General features: G+C 39.6%; 1 protein-coding gene and 1 long non-coding RNA gene across 2 annotated transcripts in view; one reads left to right on the top strand and one right to left on the bottom strand.

Annotated features, from left to right (window-relative positions):
• Adgrv1 (adhesion G protein-coupled receptor V1) overlaps window positions 1–27132 on the top strand; it is a 579866-nt gene that overhangs the window by 368251 nt on the left and 184483 nt on the right. Inside the window, exons 84-85 of the mRNA XM_087635923.1 lie at window positions 12159–12275; window positions 21110–21288. Coding sequence (XP_087492049.1) covers window positions 12159–12275; window positions 21110–21288 — 296 coding nt within the window. The remainder of the gene's footprint in view (window positions 1–12158; window positions 12276–21109; window positions 21289–27132) is intronic.
• LOC147995961 (uncharacterized) overlaps window positions 20798–27132 on the bottom strand; it is a 58713-nt gene continuing 52378 nt past the window's right edge. The window contains exons 2-3 of the long non-coding RNA XR_015670234.1: window positions 22197–22316; window positions 20798–21769 (exon numbers count right to left, since the gene is read on the bottom strand). This is a non-coding gene — a long non-coding RNA (uncharacterized LOC147995961). The remainder of the gene's footprint in view (window positions 21770–22196; window positions 22317–27132) is intronic.

Here is a 27132-nt window from a genome sequence, read left to right as displayed (position 1 = left end):
GTACTATTACTATGCTATTCATTGCTACCTATGAGGTTGGAGTCAAGGGTCAGTCCATGTATAGTCTTTGGTTAGTGGCTTAGTCCCTGGAAGCTCTGGTTGCTTGGCATTGTTGTTCATATGGGGTCACGAGCCCCTTGAAGCTCTTCCAGTCCTTTCTCTGATTCCTTCAACAGAGGTCCCATTCTCAGTTCAGAGGTTTGTGCTGGCATTCGCCTATGTATTTGCTGTATTCTGGGTGTGTCTCTCACGAGAGATCTACATCCGGTTCCTGTCGACCTGCACTTCTTTGCTTCATCTATCTTATCTAGTTTGGTGACTATATATGTATGGGCCACATGTGGGGCAGGCTCTGGATGGGTGTTCCATCTGCCTCTGTTCTAAACTTTGCCTCCCTATTCCCTCCGAAGGGTATTCTTGTTCCCCTTTAAAAGAAGGAATGAAGCATTCGCATTTTGGTCATCCTTCTTGAGTTTCATGTGTTCTGTGCATCCAGGGTAATTCAAGCATTTGGGCTAATAGCCACTTATCAGTGAGTGCATACCATGTGTGTTTTTCTGTGATTGGGTTACCTCACTCAGGATGATATTTTCCAGTTCAATCCATTTGCCTATGAATTTCATAAAGTCATTGTTTTTGATAGCAGACTAATATTCCATTGTGTAGATGTACCACATTTTTTGTATCCATTCCTCTGTTGAAGGGCATCTGGGTTCTTTCCAGATTCTGGCTATGATAAATAAGGCTGCTATGAACATAGTGGAGCACGTGTCTTTGTTATATGTTGAGGCAAGTTTGGGTATATGCCCAAGAGAGGTATAGCTGGATCCTCAGGTAGTTCAATGTCCAATGAGGAACCTCCAGACTGATTTCCAGAATGATTGTACCAGTCTGCAATCCCACCAACAATGGAGGAGTGTTCCTCTTTCTCCACATCCTCGCCAGCATTTGCTGTCACCTGAGGTTTTGATCTTAGCCATTCTCACTGGTGTGAGGTGAAATCTCAGGGTTGTTTTGATTTGCATTTCCCTTATGACTAAAGATGTTGAATATTTCTTTAGGTCTTTCTCAGCCATTCGGCATTCCTCAGCTGTGAATTCTTTGTTTAGCTCTGAACACCATATTTTAATAGGGTTATTTGTCTTCTGCAGTCTAATTTCTTGAGTTTCTTGTATATTTTGGATATAAGCCCTCTATCTGTTGTAGGATTGGTAAAGATCTTTTCCCAATCTGTTGGTTGCCGTTTTGTCCTAACCACAGTGTCCTTTGCCTTACAGAAGCTTTGCAGTTTTATGAGATCCCATTTGTCGATTCTTGATCTTAGAGCATAAGCCATTGGTGTTTTGTTCAGGAAATTTTCTCCAGGGTCCCTGTGTTCGAGATGCTTCCCCATTTTTTCTTCTATTAGTTTGAATGTATCTAGTTTGATGTGGAGGTCCTGGATCCACTTGGACTTAAGCTTTGTACAAGGTGATAAGCATGGATCGATCTGCATTCTTCTACATGTTGACCTCCAGTTGAACCAGCACCATTTGCTGAAAATGCTGTCTTTTTTCCATTTGATGGTTTTGGCTCCTTTGTCAAAAATCAAGTGACCATAGGTGTGTGGGTTCATTTCTGGGTCTTCAATTCTATTCCACTGGTCTATCTGTCTGTCTTTGTACCAATACCATGCACTTTTTTATCACTATTGCTCTGTAATACTGCTTGAGTTCAGGGATAGTGATTCCCCCAGAAGTCCTTTTATTGTTGAGGATAGTTTTAGCTATCCTGGGTTTTTTGTTATTCCAGATGTATTTGTAAATTGTTCTGTCTAAGTCTCTGAAGAATTGGATTGGCATTTTGATGGGGATTGCATTGAATCTGTAGATTGCTTTTGGTAAAATGGCTATTTTTACTATGTTAATCCTGTCGATCCATGAGCATGGGAGATCTTTCCATTTTCTGAGGTCTTCTTCAATTTCTTTCTTCAGAGTCTTGAAGTTCTTATCATACAGATCTTTTACTTGCTTGGTTAAAGTCACACTGAGGTATTTTATATTATTTGGCGGTGTTATGAAGTGTGTCGTTTCCCTAATTTCTTTCTTGACTTGTTTCTCTTTTGTGTAGAGGAAGGCTCCTGATTTATTTGAGTTAATTTTATACCCAGCCTCTTTGCTCAAGGTGTTTATCAGGTTTAGTAGTTCTCTGGTGGAACTTTTGGGGTCATTTAAATATACTACCATATCATCTGCAAATAGTGATATTTTGACTTCTTCTTTTCCAATCTGTATCCCCTTGATCTCCTTTTGTTGTCTGATTGCTCTGGCTAGAACTGCAAGAACTATATTCAATAAGTAGGGACAGAGTGGGCAGCCTTGTCTAGTCCCTGATTTTAGTGGGATTGCTTCAACTTTCTCTCCATTTAGTTTAATGTTAGCAACTGGTTTGCTGTATATGGCTTTTACTATGTTTAGGTATGGGCCTTGAATTCCTATTCTTTCCAGGACTTTTATCATGAAGGGGTGTTGAATTTTGTCAAATGCTTTCTCAGCGTGTAATGAAATGATCATGTGGTTCTGTTCTTTCAGTTTGTTTATATAATGGATCACGTTGACGGTTTTCCGTATATTAAACCATCCCTGCATGCCTGGGATGAAGCCTACTTGACCATGGTGGATGATTGTGTTGATGTGCTCTTAGATTCAGTTTGTCAGAATTTTATTGAGTATTTTTGCGTCGATATTCATAAGGGAAATTGGTCTGAAGTTCTCTTTCTTTGTTGTGTCTTTGTGTGGTTTAGGTATAAGAGTAATTGTGGCTTCGTAGAAGGAATTCGGTAGGGCTCCATCTGTTTCAATTTTGTGGAATAGTTTGGATAATATTGGTATGAGGTCTTCTATGAAGCTCTGATAGAATTCTGCACTAAACCCGTCTGGACCTGCGCCCTTTTTGGTTGGGAGACCTTTAATGACTGCTTCTATTTCCTTAGGAGTTATGGGGTTGTTTAACTGGTTTATCTGTTCCTGATTTAACTTCGGTACCTGGTATCTGTCTAGGAAATTGTCCATTTCCTGCAGATTTTCAAGTTTTGTTGAATATAGGGTTTTGTAGTAGGATCTGATGATTTTTTGAATTTCCTCTGATTCTGTAGTTATGTCTCCCTTTTCATTTCTGATTTTGTTAATTTGGACACACACTCTGTGTCCTCTCGTTAGTCTGGCTAAGGGTTTATCTATCTTGTTGATTTTCTCCAAGAACCAACTTTTGGTTCTGTTGATTCTTTCTATGGTCCTTTTTGTTTCTACTTGGTTGATTTCAGCTCTGAGTTTGATTATTTCCTGCCTTCTACTCCTCCTGGGTGTATTTGCTTCTTTTTGTTCTAGAGCTTTTAGGTGTGCTGTCAAGCTGGTGACATATGCTCTCTCCTGTTTCTTTCTGCAGGCACTCAGCGCTATGAGTTTTCCTCTTAGCACAGCTTTCATTGTGTCCCATAAGTTTGGGTATGTTGTACCTTCATTTTCATTAAATTCTGAAAAGTCTTTAATTCCTTTCTTTCTTTCTTCCTTGACCAGGTTATCGTTGAGTAGAGCATTGTTCAACTTCCATGTATATGTGGGCATTCTTCCCTTATTGTTGCTGAAGACCAGCTTTAGCCCGTGGTGGTCTGGTAGTACGCATGGGATTATTTCTATCTTTCTGTAACTGTTGAGGCATGTTTTATGACCAATTTTGGAGAGGGTACCATGAGGTACTGAGAAGAAGGTATATTCTTTTGTTTTAGGATAGAATGTTCTACAAATATCTGTTAAGTCCATTTGGTTCATGACTTTCTTAGTCTGTCTATATCTCTGTTTAATTTCTGTTTCCATGATCTTTCCATTGATGAGAGAGGGGTGTTGAAATCTCCTACTATTATTGTGTGAGGTGCAATGTGTGCTTTGAGCTTTAGTAAGGATTCTTTTATGTATGTAGGTGCACTTGTATTTGGAGTATAGATATTTAGGATTGAGAGTTCATCTTGGTAGATTTTTCCTTTGATGAATACGAAGTGTCCTTCCTTATCTTTTTTGATAACTTTTAGTTGACAATCAATTTTATTCGATATTAGAATGGCTACTCCAGCTTGCTTCTTTAGACCATTTGCTTGGCAAGTTCTTTTCCAGCCTTTCACTCTGAGGTAGTGTCTGTCTTTGTCTCTGAGGTATGTTTCCTGTAGGCAGCAGAATGCAGGGTCCTCATTGTGTATCCAGTTTGTTTATCTATATCTTTTTATTGGGGAGTTGAGACCATTGATGTTGAGAGATATTAAGAAATAGTGATTATTGCTTCCTGATATATTCATATTTGGATGTGAGATTCTATTTGTGTGCTTTTCTTCTCTTTCTTTTGTTGCCAAGACGATTAGTTTCTTGCTTTTTCTAGGGTGTAGCTTGTCTCCTTATGTTGGGCTTTACCATTTACTATCCTTTGTAGCACTGGATTTGTAGATAGATATTGTTTAAATTTGGTTTTGTCATGGAACATCTTGGTTTCTCTGTCTATGGTAATTGACAGTTTTGCAGGATACAGTACCTGGGATGGCATTTGTGTTCTCTTAAGGTCTGTATGACATCTGTCCAGGATCTGTCCTGGCTTTCATAGTCTCTGGCAAGAAGTCTCGTGTGATTCTGATAGGTCTGCCTTTATATGTTACTTGACCTGTTTCCCTTACTGCTTTTAATATTCTTTCTTTATTTTGTGCATTTGGTGTTTTGACTATTATGTGACAGGAGGAGTTTCTTTTTTTTTTTTCCTTTTCTTTTTTTCAGAGCTGGGGACCGAACCCAGGGCCTTGCACTTGCTAGGCAAGCGCTCTACCACTGGGCTAAGTCCCCAACTCCACAGGAGGAGTTTCTTTTCTGGTCCAATCTATTTGGAGTTCTGTAGGCTTCTTGTATGTTTATGGGTATCTCTTTCTTTAGGTTAGGGAAGTTTTCTTCTATGATTTTGTTGAAGATATTTACTGGTCCTTTGAGCTGGGAGTCTTCACTCTCTTCTATACCTATTATCCTTAAGTTTGATCTCCTCATTGAGTCCTGGATTTCCTGTATGTTTTGCACCAGTAGCTTTTTCCGTTTTACATTATCTTTGACCGTTGTGTCGATGATTTCTATGGAATCTTCTGCTCCTGAAATTCTCTCTTCTATCCCTTGTATTCTGTTGGTGATGCTTGTATCTATGGCTCCTTGTCTCTTCCTTTGTTTTTCTATATCCAGGGTTGTTTCCCTGTGTGCTTTCTTTATTGCTTCTATTTCCATTTTTAATTCCTTCACCTGTTAGATTGTGTTTTCCTGGAATTCTTTCAGGGATTTTTGTGATTCCTCCTTTTGTGTTTTCCTGCGTTTCTCTAAGGGAGTTCTTCATGTCTTTCTTGAAGTCCTCCAGCATCATGATCAAATGTGATTTTAAATCTAGATCTTGCTTTTCTGGTGTGTTTGGATATTCAGTGTTTGCTTTGGTGGGAGAATTGGGCTCTGATGATGCCATGTAGTCTTGGTTTCTGTTGCTTGGGTTCCTGAGTAGGTGTTACCCTGTTCTGCTCTTTTTGACAGTGACTAGACCATCCTATTGGCCTGTGTGTCAGGAGTACTCTAGACCTGTTTTCCTGTTTTCTTTCAGCATGTTATGGGAACAGAGTGTTCTGCTTTCGGGCGTGTGGCTTTCCTGTCTATTGGTCTTCAGCTGTTTCTGTGGGCCTGTGTCCTGAGTTGACCAGGCAGGTCACTTGGAGCAGAAAAGTTGGTCTTACCTGTGGTCCTGCGGCTCAAGTTTCTCGCGGGGGGCTGCTTTTGAGCTCTCGGTGAGGGCGGCAACCAGGATGGCCTGCGCCGCCTTTTCCTGGGACCCCCGTGCACCGGGGTCCCAGATGGCGTTAGGTGTTTTCCTCTGGATTCAGAAATGTGGGAAGAGTGTAGTCTCTTCTGGCTTCCCAGGCATGTCTGCCCCTCTGAAGGTTTAGCTCTCCCTCCCATGGGATTTGGGTGCAGAGAACTGTTGACCAGTTCCCTTCAGGTCTGGGTGGTGTCTCGACTACTGTGTTTTAACAATATTTAAAATGAATCAAATCCACAAATAAACGTTATGACATGTGACCTAAATATAAGTTTAAACATTAATCTGTCTCAGATTAGAAGTAATGAAAGAAGAATTAGGAAAAGCATAGTGCTATAATTGTCTAAAGCTGATACTAGAAAGAAGAAATCCTGAAGATGGAGAGAATATTAAGGAGTTGTAGGAAGAGGCACAAGGGTTGATATATGTGTGTAACTGAGATCATAGAAACACTTGGTGAAAAGAGAGAACATGGAAAAATATTTGAAAATAAGTTTCCAAGCTTTCTGAAGTTATAAACTCTTTAATCCATCTATAATTCACAAGCAGAAATAGAAGGGATGTGTACAAGACTGTTTTATTTAGATTGTTCAAAGCTGGTCACTAGGAGAAAAAGTTTTAATGCTACAAATATAGAACTAAAAATTTAATGTAAGAATTAAAACTGATTTCCTCTTAGAAATAGTGCAAATGTGGAGACAGTATGGTTATATGTTTATGAACTGAAGAAGAAATCTATTGACCATAATAGCTTTCAAATGAAGGCTAAATAAATATTTTTTTCAAATATAGAAGCCAAGGGGAGGTATTGCCAAGCAGTATTGAATTATGGGAAATACTGAAATCTTTCAGGCAGAAGAAATGGCAGCAGGTGGGAATGTGAACTTTCACAAACACAAGAAACACCAGGGAAAGATGAATCAGGGCAAATGCAGAGGAAATTATATTATCTAAGTATGTTTCAAAGATAACTATGTCTAAGACAGGAGTTGTAACAACAAAATGTTAGACTTACACAGTCTGTAAATGTAAAGTGTCTGATAATAATAACAGATCAAAATAAAAACTACTCTACTACTGTTGGATCCTTAAGCTGACTGGAAGGAGCTGTTCTGTAAGCCAGCACCCCTCACACAGCATTCTGAGCCTCTTAGCACGGTTAGGAAACCAAGAGCCTAATGCATCACAACTATAGATCGCTGTCCAAGTGTATGAGGTTGATGTAGTATTCACATGTCAATGTAACTTACTATATTAGCAAACTAAAATAGGAAAGAATGGTAGTTTTGACACAGAAACGGAATAGACAACTATTCCCAGAACAAATTCTCACTAAATGAGGATAGAAGGGAATGATCCCAACTGAATTAACTGTCTACAAGGGGAGAAAAAAGGAGCAAATAGCACACTTGCATCCTTAGGTTGCCACTACAAACACCTCTGTGTAGGTTAAAAGGGAGACTATGTTGGGTGAATTTCTGATATATACAAGCTTGAACATGACATGGGAACTCTGGTTACCATGCCCCATGACATCACACAATCTGTTTCCTAAGTGTGTATGCTGTGACACAGGATTCCTTCTTATTATCAATAAGAATTTTCTGAGACATTCCTGTCTGCTTCACGTGAGAATTGAGATTTGCAGAGCATTTAATTCTCCTATGTTTAAGAAACACAGAGAACAGCTTATAATTCCATGGTGGAACACTTGTCTGGCATCCATAATGTTTGTTTAGTTGAATTAAATAGGCACAAGTCGATGGCAATGCTGACAATTCACCTGTGCTTTCGTTAGGGTTTGACTGCTGTGAGCAGATACCATGACCAAAGACAACATTTAACTGGGGCTGGCTTACAGGTTCAGAGGTTCAGTCCATTATCATCAAGGTGGAAACATGGCAGCATCCAGGCAGGCATGGTGCAGGAGGAGCTGAGTGTTCTACATCTTCATCTGAAGGCTGCTAGAGGACCAGTTTCCAGGCAGCTAGGATGAGGGTCTTAAAGCCCACCCCCCACAGTGACACACTTCCTCCAATAAGGCCACACCTCCAAATAGTGTCACTCCCTGGGCAAGCACATTTAAGCCACCACATCTGGAAAGATGAGAAAGAGATTCTAACTAAAACAAGGCAGAACAAAGGGTACATGTTTGGAATAGAAGTAAGTAAGTTGCACCAGGGAATGGATTAAAAGGAAAGTGAACAGGAAGCAGACGGGATTTAGTTTCTCTCTGGAAAGGTCCTGTGCTCGTGCTTACAGAGCTAACCATTTTCTACATTTTCCCTTGGGTTCAGTCTGTTCTGTTGTAAACACTTGCTACATTTTTATTGCATCATGCATGTAGCTGCTTCCCACTATAGACAGCCTACTACAAGAAAGAACTGTACTTGGCTTGGCTAGTACTAGTGTCCTCTTTGTTTAAAGAGCCTCAAAAAGTACCACATTTAGTGTGCACAGGCAGAGTTAACTGGCCCTGTCAACACTAAATGAACCCATTTAGTGTTTAGGGACAGGTGAAGAGTAGAGAAGTCATGTGAAGAATGAGATCAGAGAAAAGTAAGTCTCCACAGCCAAGTGGGTGAGGAGGGGAACACGTCCCAAGAAGTAATGAGAATTGAGGTAAACAGGAAACTCAATATTTATTATTAGATTTGATTTAGCAGCAAGCAGAGACAAATATATCTGTATTTCCCTGTTGGCACAGTCGAGCTGTCATCCAGCAGAAGAAAGAAAAGAAAATTTTATTTCATCTTAAATGAATGATATGTCAGATCTAGGGGGCTGATATTTTTTAGCTTCTGTTATGATGTACATGTGTTGTATCAATATGGAGATGAGAACAGCATTGTATATGTCATTGGCATTTGTTATCAGTTACCAATAGGAACTGGTGGTAAGCCATGGATTTATAAAAACTGAGAATCAGTAGAATTTCAGCAGTTTGAGATGAGGCTTGTACCTGCTTCAGCCTTGTAGAAGACATCATGCCAACTCTAGAAAGACTGATGGTCTTAAAATATGAACACAAATTCTGAATTCCAATGAGCTGTAATTATACGGTTAGGACTTCCTTTTAGCTTTATTAAGCCGAGGTGAGAGCAATCTAGCTGGACACCATCCATGGGTGAGTTCTATGTGTGTGCACATGGATACACATGGGATCAGGCTGGCATGTAGTCTTCTTGGCATCACAAGAACACTTCTAGCCCAGCACAGTGCTCTGAGAGGAACAGCTATTCAGCCACAGCTAGAGTTGGCATACAAATGACAGACAACCTTTGAAGAGTCCCTTCTTTTGCTCTTAGAGCAGCTACGGAAATAATTTTTATCCTGGTATCTGTCAGTGCACTGGGGAAGTACAGTGCTAAGAACCCATCTGTTCTTAGGTAATACAGCCCTAAGGTTCAGTGAGCTTTGAGGAGACCATGTGCATTTTACATTGTTCACCTCAGTATTTAAATATATCATCTGGGGTAGGCTTGTTCACATGGCATAAACTTCTGAAGTATCTTAGCTCATTTTTGCTAAAGGTTAAGGCAGCTTATTTTCGTCTTGTTGACTAATTTTCTGCCACAAAGTGAGACATAATCCTCAATATTCACAGAGAAGATTAAAACAGCTTTTGTAGTTCACAAAACTGTACTGGTCTTCTTATATCTTAGAAAGAAAGATGAAAACCAAAAATTTGAAGCTACCACACACACTTTACAAATGGAATCTGTGATGTTAAAGTATTTTCTGGAAGTAGAAGCAGTTTTTAAACAATAACCTGCAGTGGTTTGACTCTAAGAACAGTTTTAGGAGAGCAGATCTAAATTTGCATACCACTTACAGTTTAATAGAATGCTTGATATTAAATATCCATTCTCCGTTGCAATTTGCATGGTTATTTTTTATAAACTGTTCAGGTCGAGTGTCTCAAATTTCTACACAGTTCATCTCAAAGAGTCAAAAGTGGGAAGCTTATGATTGTTGTAGGTACATTTATAAAGCCTCCATGGGAAGAGAGGCCAAGTCCTAGTGTCCCTAGAAGATGTTCAATGAGTATCTTAGCATATACAAGGTTGATTTATGAAATGTATATTTTATAGTTCACAAGTTACACAAGAGTCTAGGGAAATCTAGACATGCTCTAAGGACAAGCTATATGATCCCAAAACTCCTGTGTGCTATGTTCTGGAAAAGTAAGCTTTTTTTTTCTAGGGTGGGGGGGAGCCTTTTTTTAGGTTATTAAAAACAATACACCGTGAAATTATAATTTCTATTTTAAATGTTGGCTCTCGCTGGTTTTTAACAGTGTATGTTAAAAATGCCAAACTCAGGAATAAATCAACAGAAAATTGTTAGGGATCTTCACTTTTTACAAATAATTCTGGAATCTTAAAATAGAAAGGGGCTGCATTTGTTTTATGCCAACTTCTGTTATTGCTGGTAAGGAAATTAAGCCCAGAGTTTATTTCTTCAGATATCATAGAATTATATTGTCACTCCAACCTTTCTTTCACTAAGTAAAATTTTCATTATAAAATTTGATGTAGGGGTTGGGGATTTAGCTCAGTGGTAGAGCGCTTGCCTAGCAATCGCAAGGCCCTGGGTTCGGTCCCCAGCTCCGGGAAAAAAAAAAAAAAGAAAAACATAAAATTTGATGTAGTAGTCTATTGATTTGCTTTTCTGCCTCTCTACCAGGATGCTGAGCCCCCAACATACCACTTGGGGAGGTGAAACACACTGGCAACAGGCTGCATGTCTGCCTTGCCACTGGGAACCAGAGCACTGCTGAACTGCTCAGGGAAGGCAGAATGAAGTCTAGGATAGGAGCCCAAGTCTGTTCTTCCAAGCCAGAAACAGCTAGATCTAGGATGGGTGCTGTGTTTCTCAAACTCCTGTGTCCCCAGGTGCCACGAGGAGTTGAGAGTTGTGATTCCCATCCTCCTGTGTCCCCAGGACCATGAGGAGTTGGGAATGGGGGTCCGCAGGCCTTTGCTGAGCCTGGGACAGGCAGGATTCGGCTGGGCTTCAGTGAGTGCCTGAAATACAGAGGGGCTGGAAGAGGGCCTTCTATGGGACACTTAGACCAGACTCTGTATGAGGAAGCACGCCCTTCCAGATTTTTGATGAAGTAGACAGTCCTTTTTGTCCAAACTGTTTTATTCATGGTGAATGAGAATGAATATCTTTTCTGAAGGGTGGACTAGAGATTAAATATCTTTTACAGGAAGGATGCCCAGGAAGGGAAGCTCATTGGCTAAACTCAGGGCCTATTTAGATACCTCATTAGCATGGAGAATTCTAGTTTTCTATGCTATATGACCATTTGTCATGGTTCTCTTAATGGGATGTCATGGTCACGTGCTCAAGGACAGGAGCCGAGTCAGGAGCTAGTTCAAACTCCTGCCATTCTCGTTATGAGATTTTTGGGGTTCTGAACTTAACTACAGCCTGAACAATTCTTCTGTCTGGTGGCACTGCCCCACAGTAGTTTTATATTGGAAGAATACAAAATGGTATTTTTTTATTTGATCATTTATTCAACAAGTGTTTATCTAGTTCTACTGGGTGCCAAATATTTCATGTTTGAAATACATCAAGAATTAAAGAATTGGAATTTCTGTCCTTATGCAGATTATTTTCTATTGTGTAAAATGATGTGATGGTGGTTGTCATGATGACGACTTCACAATATGGTAGATGTTTATGAGGATTCTTTTTATAAAACGAGTTACGATCCAGTTGCTTTAGGAAAGAGAGAAATACACATGCAATTTAAATAATATGGAAATAAAAAGTCATCTTTGATGCAAAGGTGAGAGGCTTGAATGTGATAATAAAACCCCACCATTTAGGTAATTTTAAAACTTGAAAACTTAAACATACTTGAAACTTGTTTGTTCCATTTGTTGTTACCTGGCAAGAGGTTTCAGGTAAGAAAAGAAGTCAAAGATTCTTCTTGATCTCCCTGTCTCATTACCCAGGAATGGCATTTCCATACTGTCTTCTCTTTCTTGCCTACCTGGAACAGTGGGCTTCAACACTTCAGTTTGATCTAGCAGTCACAAGAATATAGTTTACTCTGAGAATTTGCTCCTGAGAGACTTAGAACAACATGAAACATGGTGTGTTGTCTTCTTTTGGTTCTTAGAAACACTCCAGTTCACACGTTACCCTTCGAGGTTGCCTGAGATGAATCAGGCAACTCTGCCTTTGACTCACTCGATTACACGTTCAGACAAAGGTGGCTTATCTTCTGGATGGTTGTCATGAATCTTAGCGTGACTTAAAGTAGAACTACCTGTTTCTTCCAGGTTTCGTTCCTGGCATCTGCATATGCAAGTCCCCAGCTCAGCGAGGAGAGCTGTTCCGCCGTGGCTGCTGTGGCGCATTACCTATACCTTTGCCAGTTTAGTTGGATGCTTATTCAGGTTGGTAGCTTATTCCCCGCCCACCGCTGCCTCCCTCCGGTGATGCGGGGGGGGGGAGGAGGTCCGTCTCAGTCAGGGTTTTACTGCTGTGAACAGACACTATAACCAAGGTAAGTCTCACAAGAACAACATTTAATTGGGGCATGCAGGTTCAGAGGCTCAGTCCATTATCATCAAGGCGGGAGGAACATGGCAGCATCCAGGCAGGCATGGTGCAGGAGGAGCTGAGAGTTCTACATCTTCATCTGGAGGCTGCTAGCAGAAGACTGACTGCCAGGCAGCTAGGATGACGGTCTTATAGCCCACACCCACAGTGACACACCTTCTCTAACAGGGACACACCTTTTAATAGTGCCACTCCCTGGGCCGAGCACATACAAACCATCATAATTTGTGGTTAATTGGCGGTAGGAAAGAATGGGGGAAGCCAGTTACTAGAGTTAGTTGTACCAGGAGGGGAGACTGCTCCTGCTAAAGACCACAGAACTGTCAGTAGAAACAAAGTAAACAGCATCCGTCATTGTCTTTTGTTAGTTCAGAACTTTAGCACACAGAGGTTGATTGTGAGGCATGCAGGAGGTGGAAGCCTCTTTCACGCATATCCACCATTAATATCCGATGGACAGAGGCTCCTGTTCTGACCTGAGGAGCAGTTGAAGAAGAGGCAAAGTCTTTCCAGTCATTAACAACAGCAGAAGCATCAGAGGTGTGGAGAGTCATGAAGTAGGGCTCTGGCCTTGCCACTTGCTGCCCACCTCAATAAATGTTGACCTCTCTCCAGGGCACGGTTCTGAATCTGCACAGGGGATGATAATTTCTAACTCCTCAAATTAGTGCTTTGTAGAACTTTCCACACCTCCAATCACGGAAAACATGTCATTTTCTTTAATATCTATGTCAGTGGGTTTAAAGATAAGTCTCAGCCATAGACATAAACCGAAACTTCTCCTGAAATTAGGGTAAGTTTGTTGTACTTTTTCTGATTGCGAGATTGCATTAGGAGTTGCTCTGAGCTGAAGTACAAGACTATGTAGGTTATTATCTATCTGCCTGGACTGATTCTGCAGGGTGTGCTGAAGGTCTTTGTCCCTGTCCCTGACATATTCTGACTTTCTGATTAATGACTTAGATGAAAACACAGGAAACCGCTTATCAGATTTGAAGATATACGGAGATTACAAGATAGTTACAGCAGCTGCTTGCGTTAAGGCTCAAGGTGGAGCCAACGCAGAAAATCTGTAATCGCAGATTACATACTAAGTCAACTGTAGCAGTGATAAAATATAATACAAACATAATATAAATGGCTGAGAATTTTGCTGTAAGATAAACTCGGTGGTAATGTAAAGTGTGAGCAGAATAGCACACAGACCTAGGTTACACGGAACAGCATGAAGGCAGATGTGGGTCCATTGTAGCCTGTCATGTGCCATCATCTTACTCACACAGGAACCCCGTTCACAGTTCTTGTCTGAGTATGGGAGCAATCAGAAGGTAGTAGCTTGGAACAGGTTTAGGGAGATGCTTCTGGGTACAACGCCAGGAGACATGCTGCAGGAGAGAAAGCCTGGATCAGGTGTCTGCATTTGGCAGAATCAGAGCAAATGGATCAAATGGTAGGAAATGAAACTTCCTTCAAGTTAAGAGTATTCACAGCCAGTAATACTTTTGGAGTTGGAGAGACGATTTCCAGAAGCATAGTGATCCAATCACCGAGGTACATTCCAACAGAAATGTCTTTCACATGTATTTCCAGTGGAGCCCCTCTTTGGTGGGTACTAACCAAAGTTAATGAAGATCCGTTTATTCCATATCTGCTTTTCTGGTCAGCAAGATAATCTAATTGTGCCTGATGCTTATTTAGTAGGCTAATTATATTTCTGTGTGGTTCATGATTTAGGAAAATGGTCGCAAGTGGCAGGGAAGTGTAACACGTTTCAGATGGTGTACCACACATCCTTCATGGTTTGTGGTGCGACCACAAGGGGAAAATCCAATAATGCCTGAATTTTAGGTAGCTTACATCTAATAAGTTATTTTGCGGCCAGAGGTTGTCATTTTACCAAACTACACTTTTCATTTATAAAATGCCACGTGCTAAAATGATTTTTTAAAAACCTAAATCTATCTTTAAAAGCGCTGTGTAGGAAAATAGACTAGTATTAGTCCAAGCCTATGAGTTGAATTTGATTAAAACCTTGAAAAAGCACATACATGGTACATAGACATACTTACAGTCAAAACACCAACACACACAAAATAAAAGAAATGAAAATTTAATAAACCGTGAAAGAATGTCAACACTGTTGATTCTATTTCATATTTTTTAGCAGTTCAGGAGGGAATTGGATACTATGTATGAGTAATGTTGATCAATTTTAATCATTGGGTTAAGAGTGACAGAATTGTCAATGTGGGCTGGCAAGATCGCTGAATGGGCAAAATGCTTGCTGTCAGGACAGACAAACTGAGCTTGATTGCCAGAACCAGATGCTGGAAGGGGAGAACTGGCCAGTTAGTTTTTCCCTGACTTCCACATATGTACTGTGGTACATGTGCATCTTCATACATCTGTAGATTAATGCACACATAATAAAGAGAATAAAAATGTTTTAAAACAAACATTCTGAGATAACAAATGATCGTTCTTTGGTTTTTTGTTTTTTTATTTTTGTTTTGTTTTGGTTTGTTTTTTGCATCACATTCTCAGTGTTAGGATAAACTTATTTAATGGCCTCAGTTTACTTTTCTGTCACCAGCTTTGAATACTGACATGGTGAAGTGAGAGTACAGTTACACTGTCGGCAGAAACCTCTCACTTATAAACAAGTTATATAACTTCTTGCCTACCTTGCAGATCAGGTTACCATTATACCACCTTTGAAAACTGTGAAAATATGAAACTAATCCATGCAGGAAGCTGGCCCTGTGTCTGTCCCAGAGTGTATAAATACATGGTACATATAGTGCCGCTGAGGCTAGCACGAGTGGCTCAAATAGCAGAGATTTTGAACTGTGCTGAATATTCTACTTTTCCAATATGATTCATATCTTTGTATGAAGAGGGGGATGTGCTTGATGGGTGGAAAGGATGATTTTACAAGAGGCATCCAATGACCACCAAGCCTCGGGAGGATAGTCTGTGACCTCTTAGAGTGCATGCCTGCCCCGCACAGACACCAAGCTCATGGTGGGAGTGTGGAAACAGCAGAGTTCTTATTTGGTATGAAACAAACAACTCACAAATTTCCTGCTTGGCTAAGGATAATTGACCTTCGCTTCTGTTTGTTCTTCGAATGAGATCACTCTGTGTGAACACTGATATCCTTTCTTACTTCCTTAAGATGCCAGGGTCATGTTTACTACAAGTTAGATTAACGTGAGAATGTAGAGTGATGGAATGTCTTTCCTCTATGCTGCTGACTAGTTGTTTCAAGTTTCTCTTGTACTGGAGATAGCATATTCTAATATTATATAACAAAAACACTCAGGCGATGTCAAATCAGAAGTCCATCTTTCTTGCTGTTTTGCTTGTTTTCCATTTTCCTTTTGCTTTTTCCTGCCATGCTCAAAGGGAAACACTGCTAATGGTTTCCTGTGTATTCTCCACAAACACCCCATGAGTACACAAATATTTATGAATTCATAAATAAGCACATATGTGTATCCTTGTGATTGTATATACTTCTGCATGTGAATGTATGTATATATTTATGTTTAGAAATCTTTATTTTCACAATGGCCAACTCTTTTCTGTGCTATAGTACAGTGGGTTCTGCAATTTATTTTGTAGTCTCTAATTCTGGTTAATGGTAGTGTATTTTTTGGATATAAACTATATTTATTTGCTTGGAGATTATCCATAGAATGAATTTTTTGTTAATCATTCTAAATGCATTACCAGATTAGATTATGGATTAATCGAAGAATTGTAATGTAAACTGTGTTTGTTTGCATTATCCACATACAGTAGAGGTAATTGGAAATCTAACTTGGCTTGTATATTCATTTGGCTCGGTTTTATGGTCATTCGAGTCACCATGTTAAACCATGGTAGAATAATCTACTTTGCCCACAAAAGAAATGAGAGTCTTGCATTGACTCTGAAATCAGATTCTCTCATTTCTAACAGTGCAGCTTAATTCAAAACTCATTGTTTTAGTGTGAAGGTAAAGTTTCTTTGAAGAATGTATTCTTAAATTGTTAGAATAGGCTAAAAATCACTTAAGCTTCTACTTGAGCATTCATAGTGGGTGCCTAGTTTCTCCATACAGCCTGACTATGAAGAAACAGACAGACTCTTGGTAAAGCATGCAGGAACATAGCAACAGGAAGGGAAATGCTAAAATTAGCCCTGGTTTTCCTTTGTCATTGATTTAATTTGACAAGACTTCAAAAGTATTGGAGACTGATAACTACAGAGATAAAAACGACATTCCCAGGAAATACTGAATTATCAAGCCTCAAAAAGCAGTGCAGTTCTTTTAAAACAATAAATTGGAAACAAGGAAATTGGGAACATTTCCTAGATTTCCATTTGAAATGAGTGATTAAGAGCATATAGTGATAGAATTAGTAGCATGTGTGATGTAGATTAAATTCAATGCTATGATCTGCTCAACAATTCCAGTGAAACAATTAATAATCAAAAATTATACAAGAACCTGGATATAGTCTTTGTTCAGATGAAGTTTGTGGAATTCAAATAGCCTATTTAGGAAAAATAAGTGGCATTTCTCCTTTATATCTTACTAACATACTAAGTAATTTGAAGATGTAATAATAAACTAATAAGTTTGTGTTTATAGACTATATAAAGCTATAATTCTGACCTAGGATAACTAAAACAGTAAGATATGTGTTTGATTTTCTTGTGTAGATACTCGGAAAGTATGTCTGTGTAGTAATATAGCCAGTGTGCTTATAGAAACACTCTTTATTCTTATAGATATTTTATCTAAATAACTTTATTTAGATATTTTAAGTTATTTTTAATGATTTAAATGGAATCAATTTAAAAATTTCCAGCCCCAGTTACTAATTATGGAAATGTACATTTTTATGTTTCCTGTTTCCTTCCTTCCTGTGAGGAGGGTAGGACAGGAACAGAAAGAGAAAGGAAAGAGGGGGGAGGGAGAGGGAGAGAGAGAGAGAAGGAGAGAGAGAGAGAGAAGGAGGGAGAGGGGAGGAAGACAGAGACAGAAAGCACTAAAATGCAGAACAAGAACTGTCTGAATTCCATTAGAACAACATACAGTAACTCATGAGGCCTACATTTATTATTCACTAAATATTTGTTAAAATCATGTTTTGTATTTAATAACTTTTAAGTTTTCCTAGGTAACTCATGTTTCTCTTAAGAGGAGTTTGATTAAATAAAATCATCAAGTCTCTTACCTCTTTTTGGAACAAGGTTTTAAAGTATATGCCCATGTATATACGCATTATTAGAGCCTGTGAAAATGGTAGTCAAAAATATGTGCATCTAAGGATTACAAGCAAGGCATTTTACCAGATACTATAAAATTTAGTTCTTTTTTTCAAGGTACAAAAATTAATCTGCAACAGCTCATAGTTAGACTTTAGCCATTTATATGCCAGTACTATCTTTCATTCTTTATTAAACGTTAGCGTTTAAAAAGGGCAGAGGATAAACATATCTACATATACTTCTGCTAGAAGCATGGGTCTATACTCACATGTAAGTGTGTGGGCTGTGGAAAGATAAGAAAAGAAGGTCTATGCACAGGGTACTGATATCGGTATTTATAAACTTCTGTGGAAATAAATCTTAAATATAATCACTTGCTTTATTTGTTTATTTAATACAAGGTCCTAGTTAGCTCAAGCTAGCCTAAAGCTGACTACATAGCTGGGGGTAACCTTCAATTTGTGACTATTCTACCCCTGCCCCTGGGATTAGAGGCATGTACTGTATGCCTTCAATTCGCTTACATTACACTGCAAAAGAGGAGCTGTGACGTTAAGAATAGGAAGACAGTTAAGGTCCCGCTCTATCACCGTCTTTTAGCTTCAAGAATAAGACACACACACACACACACACACACACACACACACACACACAATGAGGTGAGTCAGTGGAAGAGACTGGTCCACACTGGACCACACTTCTATCCCTGACCAAACCAGTGTGACCAGCTGAACACAGTCATGTGAAACATGGAGCTGCTGATCCAATACTGTGTATGGTTGGGAGAGGTGAGAGTAAGGGCTTGGGAAAGGGAGCTCTTGACCTAGGCATGGATCCAAAACTATGCCTGCCTATGTATATTAGATAAAATTTAAAGTCATATGTAAGGACCAATGCCTTTAATCCCTTTAATCCCTTTAATACTTTAATGCCTTTAATAGTTTGGAGGTAGAGGCAGGAGGACGAGGAATCCATGTCCATCATTGGCTATGTCACAGGTTTGAGGTCAACCTGCACTGCATTAGACCCTGACCCCAAAAGTCCTCCACTGAGGCTGGGAAGATGGCTCAATGGTTAAGGGTATCTGTTGCTTTTGCAGAGGACCATAGTTCAGATCCTGGGACTCAGTAACTCCAACCTAGGGGGTCAAAGCTGCTGTAGACATACATCCACATATGCACATACATACACATAAATAAAATCTTTTTAGAATGTTATATAAAAAATTTACAAACAAATAAATAAAATTCAGGAAAGCTTAAGTATGCTAGAGACAGTCTGACATGAGGACAACATGGATCATCTAGAACAATTAAAGTATTTTTATATATCTTTCCATTCTGTAATATCAAAAATATTATATAGTAGGAGATGCTCTCTTCACAGTATATTCAGTGACTGTATCCTGTTAAGAAGGCATTTGCTTTTTTTTCAAACTGGCAAAAGTCTATGCCATTTAGAGCTGCGTTCCTCTGGAATCGAGTCACTGTGAGTGCAGCCACACTGCAAGGATGATCCTGAGCCTGTGGCAGATGTCTGGCAGTGCCTAGACATCTAAGTGTCACTGGATGTCACAGTTACCCTAGCTGTGAAATCACCCTGAGAAAAAGCAGACATTTAGGAAACACCCCAAGCTTTACCATGCTGAATCAAAGTAGACATCATTCACTAATGGCCCTCCATCCAGACACTTGGCCTTCTGCAGTGCTAGTGTACCTCACTATGTGAATGCCCACAGACACACTCTGATATAAGCAACTGGTGCTTCTGTAGTGATCTTTAGGTAGTTGGATGACTTGATTCTCTAATTGCCAACACTGACTACTTCAGCCCTCAGAACACAACACTTGAGTCCCACCCTATGCCAAGAGTAGAAGGAGGTAGAGTTTGGAAGTAACACAAAAAGCTTTGGGCTTAATCACTTTCAAATAGGAGTTAGAACAAATTTGCATCAGCAACAATTCAAAACATGCTTTATAATTACAGATATATGCAGATGTGCATAAAGATAAGGAAATAAATTCAAAGACAAAAATCTCCAAGGAACCAAATATTTTCACTCTTCCCAAGTTTAGCCTAGTCTAATCCCTCAAGACTGAAACAGTCCAGATAGGATCTTGCTCAGAAGCGTCAGTAAATAGTGTCTAAGAGCCTTCCCCCAAGCATTAGACATGCTTACTTTCTGCTTCAAGAAGGCTTGCACTGGATCATGACTGGTTTGGGGCATAAGTTACTGATCCTTTCCACATCCTGCTAGGAGCTTTGAGAAATCCGGTCACGTTTTCTAGTGATGAACATGTGTGCTCAGTAGTTCACGTGTGCAGTCACTGCACAAGCATAAGGAAGCAGAGCCTGAGGAAGGCTGCCACTCTCCCAACTTATCCCGCTTGTGGCTCACTCGTGTGTGAATTGCATTTATGCCCACATTCCGGCCACCTTAAATTGAGGAGGATGGATTCTGTAGAGATGTTGGTGTATGATGTGACAGGCCATGTCACTACTGTACTAGATGACAACTAAGCAAGGTATTACTCAAGGGGGGATTGAGAGGAGACAGAAAGCATCACTTGGAGATTCAACTTTGATGCGGTATTTGGAGCCAATGATAGCATTTGCAAGCCTTGTTTTCCTTATTCCATCTAACTAATGTGTCCCTATAGCTTCCTAATATACTCTGGTCCCTTGTAGACTTTTATCCTAAGACCTCAAAGGCATGTGCTATGGAGTTAATATAAGATAAATGTGTCTCTTACTTACTGGATGCCGTCTTACCTCCCTGTCCATTTCAATGCTCCATCCTCAGTGGCTACCCTGATCTCTGATACTTACTAAGTTCTTGATAAATATTAATCAAGTGAATGAAGAAGTACAGACAAAACAAAATAGACCACCGTCTTTCCCAGCTGGGACATGTTTGCATTTTTTCCATTCATAGACACATTGTGATTTTGATTTGGTGCTGCACAGCTGCCCCCCACCAACTCTGCACACACACTTGAGATGGAGCCTGGCCCTTCTCATGGGCATCCCTACTCGCAGGAGCAGTGGCTGGCCCTCTCATGTATTAGGTGTCAAAAAAAATCCTCAAAGCCTAGAGCCATTTATTTATTTATTCTCATCATGAATCTGCTCATGTTGGAAGGTGGTTTGGATGTCAGTGTTTGTCTTCTCAGAGTCAGATTTAAGAATAATGAATCAATGTTTCCTTACGTTCCCAGAGTTGTTTTTCTAATGCCAGGATGTAAAGTAAACGAATGTTTTATGTAAAACAAAAATTCAACCCAAACTGTTCTAACTGAGCTGGTCTTTACCTTTTGTGACTGAGTGAGTCTGTAGTCTACACCAGTGGAGTCGTGTCCTGTGTCATTAATGCGGAGCCTGGCCATCTTGTTTCCTTCCCTAGTCTGTGAACTTCTGGTATGTGCTGGTGGTGAATGATGAGCACACGGAGAGGCGGTGCCTGCTCTTCTGCCTTCTGAGCTGGGGGCTTCCATCTTTCGTGGTGATTCTCCTCATAGTTATTTTGAGAGGAATCTATCATCAGAGCATGCCGCAGATCTATGGACTCATTCACGGTGACCTGTGAGTATATCCGGGCAGTGCACTGCCTTCTCAGCTTTGTTGTACTTTTACTGCTAGCTTTCCTCATAGATGGTGGGCATGGTGGAGTGAAAGGACTAAGTGCAGACATTGCAGATCACTGCTTTCCTGGTTCACCCTCTGCAGCTGCACTTCCTCTACGCGTGGATTCTTTTAAATATAAACCGTTGTCTCTAGAGAGGCACAGTTGTCTCTGGTGGGAGATAGAGTAAGTAGCCAGTAGTAGATTACATTGTAGTCTTCCAGTTTATCCAGATTAGGAAAGTTATGTGTGACAGGTCAAATCACTGTGAAGACTGATAATGAACCAATGGGGAATTCTGGCGTTGAGCTCACATGGGAAAGATAAAGCCCATTCGGTTTCTTCTCAAATGAAGTTTTACACTGTCCTTTGAAGTAGACAGGGTTCACTAGTAAAATCTTGGTGTCTGTGTCTACAAAACCTTCAGGTTTGGAATTTCATCTGCAGAGAACACAATACATACTTAGTTTCATAAGAAAAAAAATTGCAACTAATTTCTTGAATCAAGTATCCATAGGACTCAGTATTAAACTATGCAAAGATCTTAATCTTCAAGCTTAAAATCTTTTCTGAGTTTACTTACAACAAACACATGAACAAAAACCTGGCATGAATTCACAAATGGTTTATAAACACCAAAAGAAATTTTAAAAAGCTGCATTGAAGAATAATTTTTTATCATATTGGAGAAGACTTTCACTTGTTTTTTTATTTTGTTTCTGAAAGTTTTTCAGTAGTCTGAAGGAAGTGAAGGAGCATTGCTTGGACAAATTTGAAAGGAATTAGAGTAAAATTCAAAGATGGTTTATTAAGAAATTGACATTTTCTCTGTGAGAAAAAGAGAATAAAAAAAGGTCCTAAATTTTACCTTTGACTTGAGTCTTGACTCAGGGATTAATCTTTTGTTCTTTCTAGCTGCTTCTGCACATCTGGGGATGTCTGCTGCCACTGTCTGTGGTGTGATATTATTTACAGAGTTCCATATTCACTTAAAACAAGAAAGCACCAGTCATTACATACAGCGTATATTGAATAAGGGATGGTGTGGCCCAATAAGACATGGGGGAATGGGGGGTGAGATGGCTGGAAAGTTATATATCCAGGGAATATATAATTATATAGTTAATGGGCTGGTATATATCCAGGGAATAGTTACACTTTCACCAGGCATGCCCCACCTGATGCTCCAGCCCCAACTCCATATGCTCTTTGTATTAAAGACAGTAAAACGCACCAGGGTATAGCATGTGGAGTAGAGGATTACAGCAGTGGGAAAAGCAGTTGCAGCATTGTCCTAGTTTGTTGTTCTGCACATGGGGCATCATCAACAGGGGCAGGAGAGACTCATAGAGCAGAAGACACACCAAGCCCAGCTTTGAAAAGCCCACTCACAGTTCTGATTCCTCTTCAGTGAACTGTGGAGACCTGTTTTGAAGCTGACCTTCTTGGTTGGGTTCGAACTAGTCCTTGTAGTTGCAAGTTTCACTTAAGACCTTGAGTCTTGCAGACTTCTACCCACACAGCCCCGTGGTCCTTTCCAGTAATAGTCTCCCTTGGTGTGGATTGTAGAGCTGAGAGCAGAAGCATGGATGGACTTTGCTTCTGGTTTGTGCCTTAGCAGAAAGACCAGATTCTCTTTTTACACTACCAACTAAGGAATTCTGAAGCAATCAGATTTTAGCAACACAATAAAAATGTACACATCCATGCTTCTCTACTCTATTAGAGGAAAGTGATTTATAAGAATCTTGTTTTATGAAGAACAAAGAAAAATTCTGCTGTTGTATGTCTTCAATGGAAATAGAGAGTTCGCCCCTAAGCTGCCTAAATAACACATCCATTGTCAGAAAAAGAGTATTTATAATGAACATAGATAGCAGCAAGATGATTTCTCTTCTAGGCATTCTTGCTAGCCCTTTGTAATCTTAAATTGGAATGCTTCTACACACACACATACACACACACACACACACTGAACCTGATATATTACTTCTTTGAAGACCACTTAGCCCCTTTTATTGAAAAAACACAAAAGAACTCTTGTGATTATCAAGCTTAACCAGCTCAAATGAAAATGAGAGAAAAAGTAAAATTTGAAATAAGAAATAACCTACTCACAAGCTTAGGAGAACAACGTTACCTGCTATTTCTTCAAAGGTTTTTGTGAAAATATCAGTTACTTAATAGGTGTGGGAAATGTTTGAAAGACGAAACAGTGTAGGCAGAAGGCATTCTAACATCATGTTGCTTCTGAACAGTTAGTTATATGGACTTGTCATTAATGTGTACCAAGGAGTCCCACACATACACAGCCATGATACAAATGCTGCCACATGTGCAGCCAGAGGCAAAGCGGGTGTCACACATGTTCAAATGCACACACACACACACACACACACACACACACACACACACACACACACACACACTGCTGTGCTATTTGTATTTGTCATTCTTTTGTCTTCTCATTGAGCCAAAAGGGACCTCTCATACTGATTATGTTATGGTATTGGATTTCATTCATGTAACTTCTAAAAGACAGCAACCAGTGTCTTTTAAAAATTACAGTGAACACGGTTTACTATTAAATTTTGAGGTGCAGGGGTTGGGGATTTAGCTCAGTGGTAGGGCGCTTGCCTAGCAAGCGCAAGGCCCTGGGTTTGGTCCCCAGCTCCGAAAAAAAAAAAGAAAAAAATTTTTGAGGTGCAAGTTAATTTTTAAAGTTTCTGCATGATTCTTTATTAAACACAATGAGATCCTGAGTAAGAGCTGGTGACTGGTGGCAGCTCCCTTTTTTTAATGAATGCTGTGGCAAGCAGTACTTGTTTGGGAAAGGGTTTTAGTAACGGATCACATGTCTTCCTAGCCTTGATGACTGGGAACCATAACAGCAAAGCTCCTGGTCCAAGAAGCTCTCCTGATGCCTCTAAAATGACTGTCAGAGAAGAGCTACCCAACAGTTGAAAATGCTTATCTTCTCGAAGTAAAAAATAAATAAGAATTTTATAAAATGCTGTCTGCTAGCAGGTCAACAGTAGTAAATGAAAAGCCCCCTAACATCTAGCTGGCTTTAATAGTTGGAATTAATAGACCCAAAGTGGCTAACCTTTATATTGTAGTTTATTTTCTCCCTAATTCACATACAACTTTCCTCTTCATGACAAACTCCAATTTTAAAGAGTTCTATTTTCAAATGGAGTTATGGCCTCAACGTAAGAGCAGACATTGGTTCTTCTATGTATTAAAGTATTGCAAATCCACATCATCAGGTCACAGCAGGCCACCTTGAAGTCTCTGGGTAGACATTGTGGTTTTGTGAAATGCATGTAGTTACCTTCTGAACGGCGATGGCTTGGTAGTTAGGAACTGCTTTCTTGTGAGGAGATTTTTGTAATTAAACCTCTAAGGCTTTATTTATGTGATAGCTCCTAGTTCTCCAGCAATTTGTCAAGTTGAAGGTCGTGTTGATTTCATAAAAAGACACAGGAGGCCTAATGTCATGTCTTCCTTGGAATGTTGGAAGTCAGCATGTGTGAAACCGTCCACACCTAAGATCTTTCTTAGCAGGGTTGCTTTTAATTAACATTGCATTTTCTTTAGAGTATCTCACTATTCATATTTCTTTCTGGTTTTAAGAACATGGTAAGTTGTCATCTCTCTATGAATTTTCCGTCTCATTTAGCCAAGCACATGTTAATGTTTAAAAGATCCCAGTGATCTCTCCTTTCCATTATTTTTATTGATATTATTATAGTCACTCTCTGTCCTCAGCAAGCTTTATTAGTCGGGGGACTGGGGTACTTACTGAGACTCCTGCCATTGGGACTCCCATGTCCAATTTTCCTTTTGGATATCATTTTACATCTTAAGTTACCTTCCAAAAAGCAGAAAAAAACTTGAGAGGAAATTTCTAAATATTTAGGTAATTATTTTGCACCCACTCTCATGTGTATTGTGTTGTAATCTTATATTTTACATTCACTGTGGGAGTGGAGGGTATGTGCAAATATGTATATGTGTAGATGTGCACACCAGCAAGCCACGGCTTGCAAATGAAGGTCAGAGACCAACATTACAAGAGTCAGTTCTCTCTCATCATCTGGGTCCTGGGGATTGAATTCCCATTGTTGGATTTAGAGGCCATACTTCATCTGCTGGGCCAGCTCACTGACCCACATTGTGTCCTGACAAGGTCTCCTCCCTGAACGGTCTGAAGCTGGACTTTTTGGCTCTTTCAGCTTTCTAAACTCCCTTCACCCATTAGCCCCACTTCTATCATAAATCCATACTGCTTTTTATTAGGAATTGGTGAGTGGTCTTGAGGGAGAAGGTAGTGTGCAGAATACAGGGCTCATCTAAGGGAAATCTTCCTCACAAGATGCTGGGGTCTCAGCCTTTGCTGCCAGAGCAGCTTACCAGTACCTTCAAACACTACTTTTGCTTTTTCCATTTTGATTGAATTTTAATCTATGTTTTCTAGTTTCCTCAGATGGGAGTATTAGGCGAGGTATTTTATTTGGGTAGGTAGGATTTTTAAGATAAGCTTTATAGTGTGTGTGTGTGTGTGTGTGTGTGTGTGTGTGTGTGTGTGTGTGTAGTAATAGTAGTAGTAGTAGTAGTAGTAGTAGTAGTAGTAGTAGTAGTAGTACTATACTGATTAATAAGGATAGCCCAAACCAAAATTTTTACTAAGTAATTTCTATAAGTTAGAAGTAATGTTTTAATGGAGGATGATAGCTGAAAATATCAATGTTATCGACGTTTTCCTCATAGCACCCTCAGAAACATTTTTAGCTCTTATTGCTAAATTACCATTTTCTGTGGTTTGCTTTATATAGCCTGAATCTAATGCCTCTCTATCATATATTCAGGTGTCTAATAAATGTACTTTTCATAAAGATAAAAGCTAACCAATATCTAGAATTTTAAAAATGAACTAATAGAAATACGAGTTAGGTCCACGTGGAGATTTTTTTCAACTCATACCAACCAGAGCAGCCATCTTCAAGGAAGCAATGTTGCTGAGTCTGAGAGAGAAATTAAACTCCTTTGCATTTCCAGTAGAAATATAAATTAGTTCAGTTACAATGAAAGCTAGTTTGGCGGTTCCTCAAAACTGAAGACTAGAATTACCCGTTATCTAGGTATCGTGCCCTGCATATCTACCAGAAGGATGATGGCAGCACACAGGGGTGCTAATGGCCTGCCTCTCATATTGCTGCCCTATTCAAAACAGCCATGTCATAGGATCAGCCAAGTACCTATCAACAGATGAACAGATGAAGCAAATGTGCTATATAGATAGATGGAATATTACTTATCCAAGAAGAATGAATCATACCATTTCCAGAAATCTGAATAGAGCTAGGAACTGTAATTTACAGTGAAAACCCAACACAGACAAGAGACACATGCTTTCTCTCATAGTAGAAACTAGTGGTGAAGGTTCATGAAGAATGGAGACTATTAAAAGAGCGCAAAGGAAGACAAGGGGATGGTGAGTATGGGAGAGAATGGGGCAATTACGGAAATACATTTTATCTCTCTGTGAAAATGTGATAATGAAACACATTATTTTGTATAACATAGATAGATGGATGGATGGATAGATAGATAGATAGATAGATAGATAGATAGATAGATAGATAGATAGATAGATAGATAACACATATATAAAACCAGTAAGAATCCGTCCTCAAGAGGCTTAACCCATGTAATTGGATGAACGCAGCCTAGGCACTCAGGCTGTGAACATAAGGTTCTGTCTCCTTGGCCATATCCTATGAACAGAAAATATTTCCCAG

This window comes from Rattus norvegicus, chromosome 2 (assembly GCF_021556685.1).
Source record: "Rattus norvegicus strain SHRSP/BbbUtx chromosome 2, alternate assembly SHRSP_T2T, whole genome shotgun sequence".
Taxonomy (NCBI): domain Eukaryota; kingdom Metazoa; phylum Chordata; class Mammalia; order Rodentia; family Muridae; genus Rattus; species Rattus norvegicus.
Note: the sequence above shows the minus strand (reverse complement) of the source record. Positions and strands in the feature narration are given on the sequence as shown.